At 40.2% G+C, this 20,342-nt stretch overlaps 1 protein-coding gene across 10 annotated transcripts in view; it reads left to right on the forward strand.

Moving 5' to 3' along the window:
* The first annotated feature begins 49 nt into the window (after window positions 1-49).
* Window positions 50-20,342, forward strand: part of PRIMPOL (primase and DNA directed polymerase) — a 55,637-nt gene continuing 35,344 nt past the window's right edge. For 4 of the 10 annotated variants that reach the window (XM_077762099.1, XM_077762118.1, XM_077762127.1 and 1 more), the window contains exons 1-8: window positions 50-235; window positions 1,511-1,656; window positions 1,855-4,205; window positions 4,396-4,477; window positions 5,767-5,979; window positions 12,103-12,200; window positions 13,093-13,222; window positions 18,649-18,796. In XM_077762099.1, the coding sequence (XP_077618225.1) occupies window positions 5,800-5,979; window positions 12,103-12,200; window positions 13,093-13,222; window positions 18,649-18,796 (556 nt within the window). In that variant the 5' untranslated portion in view covers window positions 50-235; window positions 1,511-1,656; window positions 1,855-4,205; window positions 4,396-4,477; window positions 5,767-5,799. Of the gene's footprint in view, window positions 236-1,510; window positions 1,657-1,854; window positions 4,206-4,395; window positions 4,478-5,766; window positions 5,980-12,102; window positions 12,201-12,282; window positions 12,407-13,092; window positions 13,223-13,436; window positions 13,638-18,648; window positions 18,797-20,342 lie in introns of those variants that run through there. The other 6 variants (XM_077762066.1, XM_077762082.1, XM_077762075.1 and 3 more) reach the window with 6 other exon arrangements.

Raw genomic sequence — 20,342 nt, forward strand, 5'->3', positions numbered from 1 at the left:
CATGCCGCTCCTTAATTGGCCCGGCGCCCACGCTCCGGCCTCGCTCTCGCGCCGGGACTGAAGATTGGCCCCTCCGGCTGCTGCGGCGGCCCCGCTTGTTTCCGGCAGTGGCGCGGGTTTCTGAAAAGGACGGAGACCTGAACGCCTCACGAGACCCAAAGAGCAGCGAGAAGGGAGTCAAAGGCGGGGCAGTCACATCTCCGGGAGGAAGGGGACCAGGCATCGACCCTCGCTGGTAAATCTGTACTTAGCTTTCCTTAGCTCACCCCCCACTTCCCTGTCCCTAAATCAGAATCCTTCCCTGCTCTGCAGATTTCCCGCCTGTTTTCGTTCACAGTTTCCGTTCAGACCCTGATGCAAACAATAAATCGTTTTCGCAGGAGGATATATCAACACTATTGAGCACGACATTCTGCACCAAATTTCATGGGGTTCATGACGCCCACGTTAAGAACTAGTTTGCCCCCAACATTTTTGCCCATTCGGGTATAAATCGGGGGGCTGCGGTTTGTACATAAATAGGCACCGTCTTCTATATATGGTACCCCTTTGTTGAGTGCTTAGTACATTTTCGCAGTGCAGTTTCTCATTGGAACCTCTCTACAGCTCCAGGAGGTAGGAATTCCAATTCTAATCCCTACAGGTGTTTAAGAATGTTAACTCATTTGCTCTTGCTAAGAGTTACCTGAGTTAAACTCGGATCCTTTATTTATCCTTCCCAAATTGAGAGAGGACCAGTGGTTTGGCAGTCCTTTCTCTGCTGCAGTAGAACTGAAAAATATACTACCCTCTCTGGATCCTACCAGTGGTTCAGACCATAATTACTGCTAAGAAAAAACTAGTGCTGTTAACGAGTCCTGTTACCCCGTTGTGATGCCCACGCCCCCACCTGGACCCAGGAATTTCTTTCCAAAATGATGCTTACGTTAAAGCAGCAGAAGATTTTGTTTTCCTGTAAATTATGCTAATTTGTCTAGTGAAACTTTAATTACAATAGAACAGTTGGCTAGAGGCAATGTCTTCTGAGTCCAGTAATTTCTTTTGACAGTTGGCTCAGAGGTGGCAAAATTTGATCTGGGCCTTGAGGAGGAAGAGTTTGGGAAAGGCAAGTGAGGCATTCCAGGTGAGAGGAATCTATGCCAGAGCCTGCATACATTGGGGCCAGCTGCAGGAGGCGGTCCCTATGCATTTGGTGGTAAGAAATAAAATGATTAATTGGTCTAGATTCTGGAGACTGTAAAGCGGTTTAGAATCTGGTCCAGATTCTAGAGGGAGTTTGGACTTCTTGAGGTAAACCAAAGTGTGAATCGAGTGATGCTCTGAATCATGAATGAGTGTCGCTGTGGAAAGTCATGAATCTGGTTTTAAAGGCGATTAGTCTGGCGGAGTTCCGCTGTTTGGAAGGGCGAGCCACTGGGGATTGGAGAAAGGGGAAGCTGGAAAAGAATAATCTATTACTGTATGTTTTGTTATCCCTTACCAGAAATTTTTGGGAAATTTGTTTTTTTAGTTGGGTAGAGAGAGAGGGAGACACAGAATCTGAAGCTGGCTCTCGGCTTCCAGTTGTCAGCACATGGCCCGACGCGGGGCTGGAACCCACGAACCACCGAGAGATCGTGACCTGAACTGAATGAAGTCTGATGCTTAACCACCCAGGTACCATTAGGGAAATTTGAATATAAGTTACTTCTGTTTAAGCATAGAGAGGTAAAATGACCGGAGGGGGTGGATGGGAGAAGAGGATTCAATTAGTATAGTTACTTTCTTCAGGTGTTACTCATCTGGGATACAATCTTCTGTAACACTGGTACTGTAAATGAATTTTAATCCCATACTTTATATTGAATATTCCAGCAGCAGGAGCAGTTTAAATGTATTCAAGGAGGCCAGCAAGGGGATTATGTTAAGAAAATCTTGCCACATACCAGAACATGACTGAACACTGGAACTGGAACACATTTGCCGGAAAACACAACATACGGGTGAATCTGTTCTCAGGGCACAGGGGGGAGTGGGAGTTGGGGGATAGGAATTGACTTGTGATTACACCAAAGAAGAAAGAAGCTAGAAGTGCACCAAGGAGAACCACGGCAAGTCTTTAGCTCTCCCGAGAGGCTGGGAGTCTGTATTCCGGCTGGCCCTGGGGCTCTGGCCATCAAGTGACTGAGCTGGGCAAGTCTGGGCACAAACCAAGGGAAACCAGGGCTTCTGAGGTTGGCCGGCTAAGTCCTCTCCTTCCCTCCTTCCCTTTGCCTCTCCTCCCACTACAGTGACTCTGAAAAGACTAAGCGCCTCTTTTTCTAGCCTGACCGCCTTTAGTTGTAAAATCAGTATGGAACATGGTTAAAGGCAATGTTAAAAAGCATTGTGGGATGTGGCACCTGGGTGGCTTAGTTAAGTGACCGACTTTGGCTCAGGTCGTGATCTCATGGTCCGTGAGTTTGAGCCCCGTGTCAGGCTTTGTGCCGACAGCTCAGGGGCTGGATCCTGCTTTGGATTCTGTGTCTCCCTCTCTTTTTCTGCCCCCTCCCCTGTTCTTGTGCGTGCGTGCTCTCTGTCTCTCTCTCTCTCTCTCTCTCTTTGTCTCTCTCTCAGAAATAAATATTTAAAAAAATTTTTTTAAAGAAAAAGCATTTTCAGGGGGCACCTGGCTGGCTGGCTGACTTGGTAAAGCTTGTGAGTCTTGATCCTGAAGTCATGAGTTCAAGCCTCACATTGGGGATAGAGCTTACTTTAACAAAGGAGGAGAAGGAAGAGGAAGAAAGAACATTGTGGCACAATGTAAAGACATAAATAATAGAGCTCTTAAACCTACTAATTTGAAATACAACAAGTGTTTTTCTTTGGAACTTGGAAACTGTTACCAAAAATAGTTATGGTCACTGTGTGAAAAGAGGTTTTTGCTGCACAATTATGTAAAAGAAAGACCACAGCCCTTCCCCACCAGGAATTAAAAACATTTTGAAAATGGTGGCCTATTTCTTGTCCCAGAGGGTAGGGATGAGGAAAATGATAGTCCGCAGCCCGAATGCCAGATGGCTTCGTATTCTCCATTTCCTTTGCTTTTGTCCTTCAACCCTCCTGCTCCGAGAGTCCAGCGCCCAGTTGTCTTCTAACCCTGAACCCAGCTGTTACAATTTTTGAACTGTGCAAACAACATGTGGGAATTTCTCTTCCTTCTCTGTTGGCATTGTGGTTTCCTCCGTCCTGTAAGTGTCAAACTGATTTTCCATTGTGACATACTCTCATGGTCATACCAGATTCTTTACACAATCAAAAATTTTCCTGATGTCAGTGTCACTAAGTGTGATCATGTTAATGGTTATGCCTTGTCGATTACTGGTTAGATCCTAGAGCTACAGATCCTGTCTAAATGTGTTCTGTGTTTATTTTCTTCGTTAAGTAATCAGTGGGCTTAACTAAAAGTTACTACATTTGATAGAAGAGGGTCAGTTTCTCATTTAGGTTGCCTAAATATGGAGGATTTATATCTGTATGTGAAACAGATTAAAATAAATCTTGTACTCAGAGTCTAGCATTATGGTGCCCCATATCACTTGGTATTGAAAAAGCCATTTCATTAAAAATTATCCCGTCTCTTCAATCCTGTGAAATTGTATTCCTTTCCTCGGCATACCTGTTATGAAATTTATGTTGATACCTTTAGAATTAATGAAATTTATGTTGATGCCTTTAGAATTGTTTCTTGGTTTACAATTTATTTTTTTTTTAAGTTTATTTTTGAGAGAGACAGACAGACAGAGCCAGAGCACAAGCTGGGGAGGGGCACAGAGAGGGAGACACAGAATCCAAAGTAGGCTCCAGGCTATGAGCTGTCAGCACAGAGCCCAATGCAGGGCTCGTACCCATCAACTGGGAGATCATAACCTGAGCTCTAGTCGGATGCTTAACCGACCAACTGAGCCACCCAGGCGCCCCTCATGGTTTGTAATTTATAATTTTCATGTGGATCAGGTGTAACTTTGAGAGAGTAATCTTTCTTAGGTTTGTTATGGTTGGAGTCAAATGTGAAATTTAACAGTCACGATATTTTACCATCTCCGTCTTTTAGGAGGAACCTATTTTTTCTTCCTGGGAATGTATCATTTGCCGGTGAGTTTGTGTTGTTGCAAGGTTTTCTGCTAAAATTCAAGAGAGTATTTATCAACGTGATAAGCACAAGTACTGGAAAGTCATTGCCAAAGGTAAATAGGCATTTTCCCCTCAAATACTGTAGTTTACGTTTCAGTTTATAAAACGAATATATGTGTTTTCTATATAGGTAAATTATGACATAGATGATATTCACGAAGAGAGAGACTACATCGGTTACTTATGTCTGTGTAAAACACCAAGTCAAAGCTTCTAGGCTTAAAAAAATTTGTTTTCTTCCAGTTCTGTGGGTTGAACATCTTCTTACTGGCCTTTGACAGATCTCCCCGGAACTCATTCAGGCTTACTTCTGCATTGAATTCAGGTGGGTGGAGGATCAAACTAGCTTAACTCAATATATCTGACAGTTGGTGTTGGCCTTACCTGGGGTAACTTGCTTCTTCTCCAGATGGCTTTTTGTCCTCTATGAGGCATGACAGTCTCAGGGCAGGACTACAGCATAGCCAAATCCAGTGCAGAAGCGCTGCTTGTACCACTGTTTGCTTCACATTTGTTGGTGTGACCTTGACACATTGAGATTCACATTGTTGATGTGACTAAAGCGACTCACATGGCCAAGCATGGAGTCAGGAGGGGAGTGGGCTCAGGCAGCACCTGCTGATGGGAAGGGTGGCAGACATTTTGTGGCCATTATCTACGTAGGACACAAGCCTTTTTCCCCTTGGAAAAACTCATACTTTTTTTTTTTTTTTTTTTTGGTAAATAAACCATAATCAAAAGTCGAAAAAGTATTGCCTGGTCCCCTCACCTTGACATGGCTAAGATGGAAACAAAAACACATATCCTTAATAAACAAAAGTGAAAAGACCATCATTTCACATTGACTAATCACAAAAATACAGTCAGTAACAGACATAGGTTAAAATCCATTTATTCCTGTCTTTAATCATGCTTATGGTTAACATAGACATCCTAAAGCGAAAGTAGCCAATATTTCAATTTCCATTTGTACACTGTGTTGTCCTCCTAACGGTTGTGTTGGGCGAAAATACAAGAAATGGAAAGAAACAAGAAAAGGGAACTAAGAGTTGCACAGTGGTGTCTGGAAATGAACTCTGCACTGAGAAGTAGTAGCACAGGAGTGATGGCCAAAGTGGTAAGACCTCTTGGGCAAGGTCAATGTGCTTGATGCATTCAAGTGGTTCTCATGAAAGTCGTGATAGAAAACCCACTTGGATTTACATGTGACTTTGTAAGCTACAAAACAGTTTCTTATGTGTTATCACATTTATCCTGATAATTACAAGTATTCAGGATGATATTAATCTCCATTTTGCAGTTAAGGCTCAGGGAGCTTCTAAAATCCTAGCATTATTAGATGGAAGAGGCAAGATCAAAAGATCTTGATAACTAGCCATGTTGACATTAAAACTTCATGTGGTATATATATGTATATATAAAAAATTTTTATAATACTTTCACATATGTATTTCATTATGTATATTTCATTATGTGTGTGTGTGTGTGTGTGTGTAGGATAAGGAAATAGCCATTAGGAAATGGGTTTTGAAGTTTCACCAAAAAAATATATATATTCTAAACCAAGAAATGGATGTCCTTGGTGGTTTTAGTACTGATAGAAATCTCACACAGGATAGGATTTAGTTTCCCATAACTTCTGAACCAATGGAGAGAAAATGGAAAGCAAAACTGAAGCAAATTGAAGAACGAGCGGCTCGTTATGAGAGGAAGCCATTGTCCTCAGTATATAGACCAAGACTGTCCAAGCCAGAAGAGCCACCTTCCGTTTGGAAACTATTTCATCGGCAAACTCCGGCGTTTAATTTTGTTAAAAGCTGTAAAGAGGTAATTTTCTCATCTCCTGCCTTTATTTCTGGAGCTACTATAACTTTCGATTTCTAAAAAAATAAAAAGATCTATTGCTTGTGTTCATTTCAGCCCACATGATCTACTAAAGAATTGTGATCTAAATATCAAACTGTTTACAAAACATACCCCTATGAATTATTGGCCATTTACTTTATATTAAGAATGAAAAACGACATGCGTAGTGCCAGTTTGAAAAATTTGTAATGACAGTTAAAGGTTTTATTTAAAATATAGTTGACATAGTAGTATATTAGTTTCAGGTGAACAACATAGTGATTTGACAGTTATGTACATTATAAAATGCTTACCACAGTAAGTCTAGTGACCATCTATCACCAACGTTACTACAGTATTATTGACTATATTCCCTATGCTGTCCTTTTCATCACCATGACTTATTTTATAACTGGAAGATTGTACTCTTTAATCCCCTTCATCTATTTCTCTTGTCTGTCCATGCCTCCCCCCACCCCTCCTGGCAACCACCAGTATATTCTCTGTATTTATGAGTCTCTTTGAGGTTCGTTTTGTTTTTAGATTCCATATATAAATGAAATCACATGATCTTTGTTTTTTTTCTAACTTCTGTCACTTTGCATAATACCCTCTAGGTCCATCCATGTTGTGAACAGCAAGACTTCATTATTTATGGCTCAGTAATATTCCTTTGAGTACATAGACCACATCTTTATCCATTCATCTTCAGTGGACACTCTGGTGTCTTCCATATCTTGGCTATTATAAATAAATACGGGTAAAGACATTCTTTGGAATTCTTTCATTTTCTTGAGGTGAATACTGAATTACTGGAATTAATGGATCATCTGGTATTTCTATTTTAATTTTTTTTTGAGGAACCTCCATTTTGTTCTCCATAGTGGGCTGCACCAACTACGTGCCCACCAGTAGTGCATAAGTGTTCCCTTTTCTCCAAATCCTTAGAAACATTGTTATCTCAGTGTGGTTTTGATTTGCATTTCCGGAATGATTAGTGATGTTGAGCGTTTCTTCATGTGTCTATTGGCCATCTATATGTCTTCTATGGAAAAATGTCTATTCAAGTGCTCTGCACGTTTTTAAAATCAGATTTTTTTTTTTTTTTTTTTTTTGGTGTTGAGTTGTAGGAGTTCTTTTATTATTTTGGGTATTAACCCCTTATCACATATATCATTTGTTAATATCTTCTCTCCATTCGGGGGGTTGCTTTTGCATTTTGTTGATGGTGCCCTTTGCTGTGCAAAAGCTTTTTGTCTGGTGTAGTCCCAATTGTTTATTTTTGCTTTTGTTTCCCTTGCTTGGGGACTGAGATCCAGACAAATATTGCTGAGACTGATGTCCAAGAGTTTACTGCCTGTATTTTCTTTAAGGAATTTTATGGTTTTCTGTTTTGAGTTTATTATTGTGTATGGTGTAAAAAAGTGGCCCAGTTTCATTCTTTTGCATTAGCTATCCAGTTTTCTCAGCACCATTTATTGAAGAGACTGTCTTTTCCTTATTGCATATTCTTGCCTCCTTTGTTATGGATTAGTTGACCTTATAATTGTGGATTTATTTCTGGGCTCTCCATCCTGTTGCATTGATTTATGTGTGTACTTTTATGCCAGTGTCATACTGTTTTGATATCTATAGAATTGTAATCTACTTTGAAATCTGGGGTTGTCATACTTGCAGTTTTGTTCTTCTTGGAGATTGCTTTGGTTATCTGTGGTCTTCTTTGGTTCTGTAAAAATCTTAGGATTATTCTAGTTTTGTGAAAGATTGATATTATTGATGTTTTAGTAGGGATTGCATTCAGTCTGTAGATTGCTTTGGATAACATGGACGTTATAACAGTATTACTACTTCAGATCCATGAGCATTATATATCTTTCCATTTGTGTTGCCTTCAGTTCTTTTATCAGTGTCTCATGGTTTTCAGAGTACAGGTCTTTGACTTCATTGATTAAATTTGTTCCTAGGTATTTTATTCCTTTTGTTGCAACTGTAAATGAGATTGTTTTATTTCTTTCTGATAGCTCACTATTGGTATATAAAAGTAGACTCGATTTTTGTATGTTAATTTTGTATCCTGTCACTCAGTTGAATTCATTTATTCTAATTATTTTTTGGTGGAGTCTTTAGGGTTTTATATGTAGTATCATGTCGTCTGCAAACAGTGACAGTTTTACTTCTTCCTTATCGATTAGGATGCTTTTTTTATCCTCCTTTTTCTTGTCTGATTGCTGTGGTTAGGACTTCTAGGACTGTGTTGAATAAAAGTGGGGAAATTGGGCATCTTTATCTTTTCCTGATCTTAAAGGGAAAGCTTTCAGCTTGTCATTTAAAAAAATTTTTTTAATGTTTTATTTATTTCTGAGAGAGAGAGAGAAAGAGGCAGTGAGAGAGGCAGCGAGAGAGGCAGCGTGAGCAGGGGAGGGTCAGAGAGAGAGGGAGACACAGAATCTGAAACAGGCTCCAGGCTCTGAGCTGGCTGTCAGCACAGAGCCCGACACGGGGCTCGAACCCACGAACTGTGAGATCATGACCTGAGCCAAAGTCGGATGCTTAACTGACTGAGCCACCCAGGTGCCCCTTTTCATTGTTGAATATGACAATGGCTATGGGTTTGTCATATATGGTCTTTATTATGTTGAGGTGTTCTCTCTATACTTACTTAGTTGATAGTGTTGGGATATGGAATTTGGTCAAATGCCATTTCTGCATTTATTGAGATGATTATCTGATGTTTATCCTTCATTTTATTAAAGCGGTGTATTATGTTGATTGATTTGAGGGTATTGAGCCATCCTTGCATCCCTGGAATAAACCCCACTTGATCATGGTGAATGATCCTTTTAACGTATTGTGTTAGATTTGCTAATATCTTGTTGAAGATTTAAAATTTTTTTAAATGCTTTTTTTAAAATTTATTTCTGAGAGAGAGAGAGAGGGAGAGAGAGCATGAGCAGAGGAGGGTCAGAGAGAGAGCGAGACACAGAATCTGAAACAGGCTCCAGGCTCTGAGCTAGCTGTCTGCACAGAGCTGGATGCGGGGCTCGAGCCCATGAACCGTGAGATCATGACCTGAGCTGAAGTGGGACGCTTAACCAACTGANTGGTTTGGTTTGAGGTTAATGCTATTCTTTGAGAACAAATTCAGAAGCGTTCCTACTTCTAATATATTTTGGAACAGTTTGAGAAGCATAGTTTTAACTCTTCTTTAAAAGATGTTTGGTGAGGCGCATCTGGGGGGCTCAGTTGAGCGTCCGGTTCTTTTGGCTCAGGTCATGATCTTGTGGTTCATGGGTTCAAGCCCCACATCAAGCTCGTGCTGATGTCAGAGCCTGCTTGGGATTCTCTCTTTCTCCCTCTCTCTCTCTCTCTCTCTGCCCTCTGCTGCTTGTGCCCACTGTCTGTCTGTCTCTCAAAATAAATATGTAAACTTAAAAAAAAAAAAGAAAAGATGTTTGGTAAAATTCACCTGTGAAGCCATCTGGCCCTTGGCATTTGTTTTTGGGGAAATTTTTGATTACCAATTCAATTTCATTACTAGTTACCCATTTTCTCTTTCTTTCTGATTCAGTCCTGGAGAATTTTGTTACTATGGATTTATCCATTTCTTCTAAGTTGTCCAGTTTGTTGGCACATACTTTCTTGTATTAGTCCCTTTATTTTTTTCCCACTTTTTATTTTTATTTTTTATATTTAAAAATGTATTAGAAAACAGTGACAAATTCACATCATAAAAAAGATACATATTTTAAAAGACATAGGTAGACTTTCAATTTCCAATCCATATAGGAGGCTTAAAAGTTGGCACTATGTTCTAATAACACTATTTTTTTTAACCTAATAAGTATAAAAAGCTGAACACACTGAAAAATCAACAGCTTTTCTTAGATCTGTAAGAGAAGTGTTAGAACACAGGTAAACCACTGCCCCCTCCAAATGGGAAAAGATTGACAGACAAATACAGAGAATCACAGCCTCCTGGAGAAAAGACCCATGAGCAGCAACCTCTGCTCTGTGGGAACTAATGTCAAGTTAGGGAAACCTGGACTGTAATTTTTGAATTGCTGGAGTCTCAGTGTGGACAAGTCTGAGGTAAAATCACCAGGGAGACCCAGTCATTGGGGGAGTGTAGGGAGAGGAGGAAATGGCCCCACACTTTTATGAATTTTCCCTTTGGAGCTTTATCAGTTTCTCACAATGAACACCAGAGAAAAATCTCCTTATGCTTCCAGCAGGGAGAAGAAAAAAAGAACCAGTTAGAAATATGTCGAAGCATTCTGTTCTTTTTAACATGGTCTACCCTTAGGAGATACTATTGAACCATAGCTTAAGCTGCCAGGGTTTTATCAGAGCTGAACTAAATAACAAAATACGTAATGAAACAGCTCTCTCCAGCCCACTCTCATCATCCTGCCTCACCTAAAAGTGGGTGGGCTGATAACAGGATGAAGTTCATCTTCCAGAACAGGCCTATTAAAAGACTGATAACTAATCATAAGATGTAGTAGTCCCTTTAATCCTTTGGGTTTTTGTGGTGTCTGTTGTAACTTCTCTTTTGCTTCTGATTTTATTTTTGAGTTGTCTTTTTTTTATTCTTGATGAGTCTGGTTATATCAATTTTGCTTATCTTTTGAAAGAACCAGTTCTTAATTCCATTGATCTTTTCTATTGTCTTTTTAGTCTTCATTTATTTCCACTCTGATCTTTATTCTTTTCCTCCTCCTAATTTTGGGCTTTTTTAATTCTTGTTTTGTTAGTTCCTTTTAGGTGTAAGTTTAGATTGCTTCTTTGTGATTTTTCTTGTTTCTTGAAGTAGGCCTGTATTGCTGTAAACTTCCCTTTTTAGAACTGCTTTTGCTGTGTCTTGCGTAGATTTGGAACCATTGTGTTTCCATTTTCTTTTGTGTCCAGGTATCTTTTTATTTCTCTTTGATTTCTCCATTGACCCATTGGTTGTTTAGTAGCATGTTATTTATTTCCAGTTTTTTTCTTGAATTGACTTTTTGGTTTCATATCATTGTTGGAAAAAATGCTTGATATGATTCAGTCCTTTTAAATTTATTGAGACTTGTTTTGTGGCCTGACATATGATTTATCCTGGAATGTTCCATGTGCACTTGGAAAGAATGTGTTTTCTGCTGTTTGGGGATGAAATGTTCTGTGTATATATATCTATTAAATACGGTCTAATGTGTCATTCAAAGCCAGAGTTACTCTACTGATTTTTCTGTCTGGATAATCTATCTATTGATGTAAATGGGTGTTAGAGTACACTACTGTTAATGTATTACTGTCATTTTCTCCCTCTTTGTCTATTAATACTTGTATACTATATTTAAGTGCTCTTATGTTGGGTGCATAGACATTTACAATTGCTGTATCCTCTTGTTAGACTGATCCCTTTATTATGTGATGCCCTTCTTGTTTATTGTTATAGAGTTTGTCTTAAATCTATTTTGTTGGTAAGTATTGTTACTCCAGCTTTTTTTTCATTTTCATTTGCATGGAATATCTTTTTCTATCCCCTTTTCAGTCTATATGTCTTTCAGTCTGAAGTGAGTCTCTGGTAGGCAGCATATAGATGGGTCTTGTTTTTTTTAAAATTTTTATCCATTCAGTCACCCTTAGTCATTTGATTGGACAATTTAGGCCATTTACATTAAAAAATTTTTTTAATTTTTATTTTTGAGAGAGAGAGATCGCACAAGCAGGAGAGGGGCAGAAAGAGAGGGAGACACAGAATCCGAAGACAGGCTGCAGGCTCTGAGCTATCAGCACAGAGCCCGATGCGGGGTTCAAACCCACGAACCGTGAGATAATGACCTGAGCTGAAGCCAGTCGCTTAACCAACTGAGCCACTCAGGCGTCCCTAGGCCATTTACATTTAAAGCCAAGATTTTGATTGGTGTAAATATACTGTTTTTTTAGTTCTAGTCAGACTAAAATACTTAGTTTTATTTAAAATAAAATAACTACTTAGTAATACAGATAGATGTTCAAATTCCAGTTTTCCAAAATTTGATAAGATTCTTCATAAACATTGAATAGCTTCAGTGGGTTTTTGGATTTATACTCGGTTAACTTTTATTATTTTTGGTTTTTATGAAGGATGTTCATGTATTTGCTTTGGAATACAAAGTAGGAGATGGACAACGTATTTACCTGGTAACAACCTATGCTCAACTTTGGTTTTATTATAAATCCCGGTAAGTGTGTAAAGGACAGCATATTAAAGTTATATTTCCTTCATCTAGTTATGTTTATGACATTGATTCTGGCTGAATTAACTGTTGTAGTTCTCAATCACACAATAGTCCTTTACTGGTGGAATGGAATTCTGGACCTTCCTTGTCAAGGCAACACTGAATGATGTCACCAGGTGTTGGGAGAGGAGTACTGTGTAATCAACCGTGTATGTGTTTTGAGTTCCTAAACAATCTATGTCACATGATGACTGAATTCCACCCCCCCATCACTTTTTCTTACTGAAATTACAAACCTTTTACTTATATAGGATGTTATCTGAAATTCACTTAGCATAAGTAATCTTTTCCTTATCAAGTCAGTGTCTATTCTTATTAGCCTGTGTTAAAGTCCTATCTCTTGGTCCATGTGAGAGCATTGAAAGCTCCTGAAGTCAGGTGATTCAGAATATGTTTTTAGCCAATTTTTAAAATACTGTTTTCCTAATGAGAATACAAAACTTAAAAATGCTCATAAAAATACTTGTCGAATCCCAAGAATGTACATGATATTGGGATTCCAGTTTGAGAAAGTTCTTTTCTTAGACAGGATTTGCTTCATCATGACACCAAAAACCAAAGAATGGTCATACAATGTCAAAATTATCAGCCTGAGGTTGATAAATTTTCAAGTTAAATAATGTCACAGAATACAATCATTACATATTGTTTGATGGAAGCTCTTAATACTGCGAACCATAAGCCTGCTGTGAGTTGTTTGCTTTGCCATGCCTTCATTGTTCCATAGTTATGTCATTAAATCACACTTAATACAATATCTTGAGATATAAAAGCAACTATTATGATGTAAAAGATATAAGATGTAAACCTAACAATCTTGCATTATTCAATTCAGAAAAAATCTCTTACACTGTTACGAAGTCATTCCTGAAAATGCTGTGTGCAAGCTTTATTTCGATTTGGAATTTAACAAACTTGCAAATCCAGAAGCTGATGGGAAAAAGATGATTGCGTTACTCATTGAGGTACATTACAAACTCAAGTTTTCTCTTTTTATCTGTATATCTCTTCATTCCTTTATTCATTCATTCAGTGAATCCAACCTATGTAATATTTGGCGTCTGTGTTTCACCTCCTTTTTCTTCTCTTCCTTTTGACCTTCATTTCTTTTTTTTTTTTTTTAATATTTTTATTTATTTCTAGGAGAGAGAGACAGCATGAGCAGGGAAGGGTCAGAGAGAGAGGGAGTCACAGACTGAAACAGGCTCCAGGCTCCGAGCTGGCAGTCAGCACAGAGTCCGATGCGGGGCTCGAACCCACAAACCGCGAGATCATGACCTGAGCGAAAGTCGGACGCTTAACCGTCTAAGCCACCCGGGCGCCCCTTGACCTTCATTTCTTAATATGACTTCTCTGAGTAAACTTCTAAAGAGAACGAAGGTTCGTCTCAGGTCCATATGTCTTATAATACTAGCACATCTACTGTGAAAAGTAGGCTGGAGAAAGATGGCACTTTGGAAACTGTTTTAAATTGTCTATCAATTCTGTTTACATTATAAATAGCTGACTGTGGTAAAAGTTAGGCCAAGTAATTTTTACTGTAAAACTCAGGTAGTGAGATGAATTTCAAGAAAACTTTGATTAAAAAGTGTATCATAGGGGCGCCTAACTCAGTCGGTTAACAATATGACTTTGATCTCAGCTCAGGTCATGATCTTACGGTTTGTGGGATCGAGACCCAAGTCATACTTGTGCTGACAGTCTGGAGCCTGCTTGGGATTCTCTCTTTCTCTCTGCCCCTCCCCTGCTGGTTCTCTCTCTCTCTCTCAAAATAAATATAACTTAAAAAAAATACCAATAAAAACATTTGTATCGTAGGGGTGCTTGGGCGACTTGGTTGAGCATCCATCTTGATTTTGGCTCAGGTCATGATCCCAGGGTCATGGGATTGAGCCTATATCTGGCTCCACACCCAGCATGGAGCCTGCTTGAGATTCTTTCTCTCCCTTTGTCCCTCTTCTCTGCTTGCTCTTAATATTCTCGCTCTCTCAGACACTTAACCAACTGAGCCACCCAGGCGCCCCTCTTCCTGGTTTTTTCTATGTTTAGTTCTATGTACTGGGTAGTCTGCTATGTTTCCTGGTCTTGAAGGTAGTACCCTCATGTAGAACGTATCCTACCAGGCCCAGAAGTGAAATCTCTCCTGCTCACCAGAACCAGCCGCTCCAGGGGTGTCCTGTGTGTGGGTTGTTATGTGCCCTTCTGTTGTGATGGGCCTCTGACTCCTGTGGGGGGCGATGGTGGGTGGGGCGGGCCGGCCGATCCCGGGCCGAGGGGCGTGGCTGCAGCTGCTGTGCGCTGCTTGTGGGTGCAGTTAGCCTCTTACAGCCGGCTCTCGGCTGGACTGTGACTGCGGCTGTGTGCGCTGGTAGGTGGGGTTGGCCTTTGCTCCTCCTCCTTGGGTAGGACTTGCTTTTACAGGGTTGTCAGGCCCAGCCTTGGCTTACCTGCTGGGTATAGCAGTGTGGGAAGCCACTTTGGAGGGGCACCTGATGGGGTGGGCAGGTTGGGCGGCCGAGTCCACAGAGGCTCAATGAGTGGTACTAGCAAGGAGGATAGAGAGTGTTTGGAAATTGTATCTGCCAGAGCACAAGAAAAATGGTTTTTACTAGTGCTTCCATTCCCAGAGAAAGTTTCTAAAGATCTCTTCTCCTCTGATACACATACTAAAATTAATACTTTTTTTTAGTGTTTATTTTTGAGAGAAAGCACCTATGCACAAGTGGGGGAGGGGCAAAGAGAGGAGGAGACACAGAATCCGAAGAAGGTGCCAGGCTCTGAACTGTCAGAGCTCTAGGCGGGGCTGGAACTCACAGACTGAGAGATCATGACCTGACCCGAAGTCAGAGGCTTAAACAGCTGAGCCACCCAAGTGCCCCTAGACCAAGTGCTTTTTTAAATCTGTTACCTCTGTGCTGTGTCTTGGGGTAAGATTGCTCACAAGCCCTTTAAGAGTAGACTAGTGTTGGGGCACCTGGGTGGCTCAGTTGGTTAAGTGACAGGCTCTTGATTTCAACTCAGGTTGGTGAGTTTGAGTCCCACCTTGAGCTCTGTGCTGATGGTCCAGAGCCTGCTTGGGATTCTCTCTCTCCCTCTGTCTCCCTGCCCTTCTCCCACTGTCACACACTATCTTTCTCTCTGTCTCAAAATAAAGAAATAAACATTAAAAAAAAAAAAGTAGAGTCTTGGTTTCCTGTAACCCTCCAGCGCTCTGGGCAGGGCCACTCAGCGGGGGCCTTGAACCCATGGCTGCTCAGGGAGGATCCGTGCCTCTGTGATGGCTCTTCCACTGTTGGTCACTGTTTAGGGCTTGATTCCTGAGCCAACCTGGTCTTTGCCCCTCCTCCCCTTATTTATGTGGCTTTCCCTTTATACCTTTTGCTCTGTTCTGCTGGGCCCTCAGGCCGCCCTCAGAGGGACTTGTTCTATGTGTAATTGCAGCCTTGGTGCGTCCGCGGGAGCAGTGAACTCAGGGTCTTCCTCCTCCACCATCTTTCTCTCCTGGCTTTGATGCAGAAGAAATGTCCCCCTACCCCCAAAGAAACCAAACAAGAAAGATTCTTTTCTTCTAATAGCCATTAGACCCTTAAAAGCAAATTCCGAAATTTTATTTCATTGTATTTGGTAAATTATAATGTACATAATTATTTAAAATTTAACCTTATTTTTAGAATAATTCATAGACCGTGATTTTTCTCTGATGTATGATACACTTTTAAATTCTAAGGTAGTATTTATTATATGGCTGTTGTATAACTAAGAAGGAATTAAGATTCAGAGATTTCTACTGGCACTTGAATAGTGATACCATTAAGAAGCACATTGTATTATAAACTAGAACTACCCCTAATTGAATCAACACTAGTGCAAATCCTGTTTGTAACATAGATTAATAAGCGCTGGTGTGGCAGAGATGGTATAAGTATTTAAAACTTTTCCTCCTAATTCTCTATATAATCTTATCCAACTTAGTCTTAAATAACTAATCTTCTACATCAGCGAGAGTTGGAAAGAATTGAAGAAATGTGAGGTTAAAATTATATAGCATTTTTATTTAACATGTTTACTATTTGGTAGAAAAGTTATTAGGATTATTTTAGATAATAAAACCTTCGTATTTACATTGAGATGAATTTTATTTACTGGTTACCTTGTATAATAATTGTATTCCAGTAAGTACTTTTCTTCTCACATCTCCATGTGGAGAGGCATAAATTAGATTAGCTCTTAGCAGATGGTTTAGAAATAACTGGCTAATAATAGCTAGTGATAACCTATCACGCTTCGAGTCAATGACTTAACTGAAAATTTTAGTAAGCCCCTTTTGCCAAATGGTATGAGCCTAGTGTTAATGCATTTTATAAAAACTGCTGACAGGTAATATTGCTCATATAATCGTATATTTTTAATTTGTGGATTTTTATAATTTTAATATTTAAATCACTTTAATATTTATTTACAGTTTAACTTGGGCAAGTTAACTCTGATGATTAGGACTACTTTATTCTTGTTTAACCCACGGAGTCACTCCATTTATTCTGTACAGCTCCAAAGTACAAAACTAGATTTTATTCACTTACCAAAATCTTTTCAGCCTCTACTCAGTGTCAGTGTGCCCAGGCACTAGGAATACAGTGATTTGCCTTCTTAGAATTTATAGTCTAATGGAGGATAACAAATTACGATAGGTTCAGTTGCCATGATAAAAAACTTCAAGTGGCTTAAACAAGATAGAAATTTATTTCTCTCTCCTCTAGTATCTGGAGTGGCTCCATTGTTAGAGACTAGCCTTATTGCCTTGCTGTTTCCTAAAATGTTGCCTGTTATTTACCTTGTCCACATGGCTCACTACCACCGTCTGCTTTCTAACTAGTAGAAAACGGTAAAGGGACGGGCATGCCCCTTGCCTATAAGAGTCTAACTTAGAAGTCCGGTACCTTCCTTCTGTTCATATCCCATTGGCATGAACTTAGTCATGTGGCCACACACTTTATTGCAAGGGAGTTTGGGAAATGCAGTCTTTATTTTAGATAACCTTGTATCTAGGTAATGAGCGTTCTGCTTCTATAGAAGCAGGAGAGAACAGACAGGGAGGGATAGCCTCCGTAACCGAGAGGAAACCGAAGTCAAAAGAATCACACACGTTAACATAAAATTGTAGCCGTGTAAGTACTGCAAACGGAGACAGAATATGAAGGGGGAATTGATGTAAATAGGAAACTGAGGAAGCCTCTGAGAAAGTGAGAATTTATTGAAGAGTATAGTCAGCGAGAGTGGTAGGGGTAGCTGTAATAATACCTAAATAACGTTAATAAATACAATTTACTGTATAACTGTTAGGTGTCTAAGTGCTTGCCAGTTTATAAGCATTTTGCTAATGTCAGGATAACCATGGTGGTTCTTAGTAACTTCATTTTGCAAATGAGGCTGAAGTTTCGGAAGTGACTCATTTTGTAGCTGCACAGCTAAGGCTTTTAAGCAGGTACATAAACCAGGCACTGTGCTGATTCTTTACTTTCATTTTGTCATTTACTCGTGACAACCGTCCCCAAAAGGTAGGTCTGATTGTTAACCCATTTTGCAGTTGAGGCGCGTAAGACTTGGGCTTGCCTAGAGTCACAGAGCTGGTAAGTGGCAAAGCCGGTACTTAAACTTGCATCTTTCTGATTCCAAATCTTGTGCGCCTAGCCCCCTTGCTGCCTTCTTATAATGTTTAACTGCCTTTACTATCCGCAGCCTCTAGGGACGCCTCGGTGGCTCAGTTGGTTAAGCATCTAACTTTGGCTCCGGTCATGATTTCATGGTTTGTGGGTTTGAGCCCCGCACTGGGATCTGTGTTGACAGCTCAGAGCCTGGAGCCTGCTTCGGATTCTGTGTCTCCCTCTCTCTCCGTCCTCCACTCACATTCTGTCTCTCTGTCTCTCTTGCTCTCTCTCTCTCAAAACTAAACATAAAAAAAAATTAGCATCTAGCCCCAGAGGGCTATATCTTGGAGGTCGATTTGGTTTCAATCTGTGTAAGGAACTTTCTGAAAACTAAAATTATTTTTAAAAAAAGAATTAGTGACTTTTAAAATTCATAGATGATATTTAAAGAGGTGCTTAAAAAGAAATATTTTTACTGTGATCTTAGAGGAGATTAATATGTAAGGTAAATTGTTTGAATTTTAGGAGGTCTTTACTCCTGAGAGTCTGTGACTCTTTGACCATAACATATATAATAATTTAAATAAAATGTATATTTCTTTACATCAGTAATTTGGTGAAAGTATTACACAGTAACTATTCAGATGATAAAATAAAAAGATGAGTTCAAGTTGTACCAATGTATTTGAATTTTGCTCATGGAAAAATTTTAAAACAATTTGAAACCTTAACTATTTACTTTTTAGCATGTTTGTAAGGCACTTCAAGAACTATACAGGGTTAAATGTTCAGCTGAAGATGTTTTCAACTTGGATTCTAGCACCGATGAAAAATTTAGTCACCATCTAATATTTCAGCTCCATGATGTGGCATTTAAAGATAACATTCACGTTGGTAAGTATACTGTGTTTTAAAAAGTCAAGGAATTCTATTAGAATCTCATACTGTCCTTTACCTCTTAAAGTTTTGTAAGTGTTGGTCAGGTTTTAGGGTTGTTAACCTGTGTTGAATAACGAAATGTGACTTTTCACATCTTAAAGATCACCTTTAGTTCTAGACCTACCTTCCTGTTCTAGAGACATTTGAGACACGTTGGGACGTGTCTAGACGTTTTGGGACGGCCATCCATTGCCTGGTACTGATAATGCTGCAGCAGGAGTCCCTTCAGAACTTTCTTGGGTAATGCATGAGAGGCCTAATTCAGGTCTCGTCTGTGATTCCTCAGATCTGTATTTCTGTCCTTCACTTCAGCCTTGCCTTAGCCCTTGCTAAGGTACATGAGACCGGGGCGGGGGCTCCAGGCCGCATCTGAAGAGGCTCTTTTATTGGCTATGGCTCCAGGCTGAGCCTCAGGATCCGGAAGATGTCTACATATGGAAGCCTGAGAGTGTAAAGGGAGTGTTTGTCTGGAACTGGATGTTCAGAGACACAGGCCCAGGTATAAAAGGAAGTCAGTGTGAAGAGGAACAAATCGGCAGGATGGAAACCCTGAATGTCAACGGCTAAATAGAAGCCCAAATCCTAACTGTTGATCAAAGCAGCAATAGAGCTAGTGTTTCCAGGTCTAAATGGCAGATGATTAACTGAAGTTCAGGTAACAGGTAACCCGGTGGCACTGCAGGTGTCTGATAGTTTCAGGGATGCCTGGAGTAGAAGTCAGGAACCTAACCGCTAGATTACGTTGAAGCTAGGTCACGGTGGCCTCTTTTGCTATGTGCAAGAGCTCCTATTATCTCCCCCCTTTTCTGTTGCATAGGTGGACATTCCATTCCTTCTCTTTCTGTCCTCCCTCCGGTATTAATAATTGAAGAATCTATCCTTGTCCCTCTGTTCACTCTCCACAATCTTGGCGATCATCTTNCTAAGCCACCCAGGCGCCCCTTGGTGATCATCTTCTATCATGGCTTTGATTACCACCTGTGTGTCGATGACTCTTAAGTCTTCATCTCCAGCCACAATTGTCCTCCTTGATGCCAGCTGCCTCTTAAGCATTCCCTTGTGGATCCTTCAGACCCATCATCCCTAAACCGGACTCCTCATTTGTCTTCTAAACTTGCCCTTTCTCCTGTGATACATGTACCAGTGAGTCCTGTCCACCATCTACCCAACTACCCAGGTGAAAATTTGGTGTTCTCTTTGAGCTCTGGTTTCTCTCAGCCGACGTACTTAGTCAACTAGCCGGAGTCATCGGATTATACCCCTTCTGTGCCTCAGGCCTTTCAAGGATTGCTAGATGCTTTCAGGATCAATTCTCCATGTCTTCCTTTACACAAAACCCAACTGTGCCCTCCTACCACCTGACCCGGGTAGTGTAAACCCTGACAGTGTTCTGTTGTAATGCAGGTGCCTGACTTAAGCTTTGATTCCTGAGGCTTCCATTTCAGAGAGGCATCCATTTCAGACACAACTCAATAGTACTCCCCAGACTGAGGCTCTTTGG

Source organism: Crocuta crocuta, unplaced genomic scaffold, assembly GCF_008692635.1.
Source record: "Crocuta crocuta isolate KB4526 unplaced genomic scaffold, BGI_CrCroc_1.0 scaffold90, whole genome shotgun sequence".
NCBI lineage: Eukaryota > Metazoa > Chordata > Mammalia > Carnivora > Hyaenidae > Crocuta > Crocuta crocuta.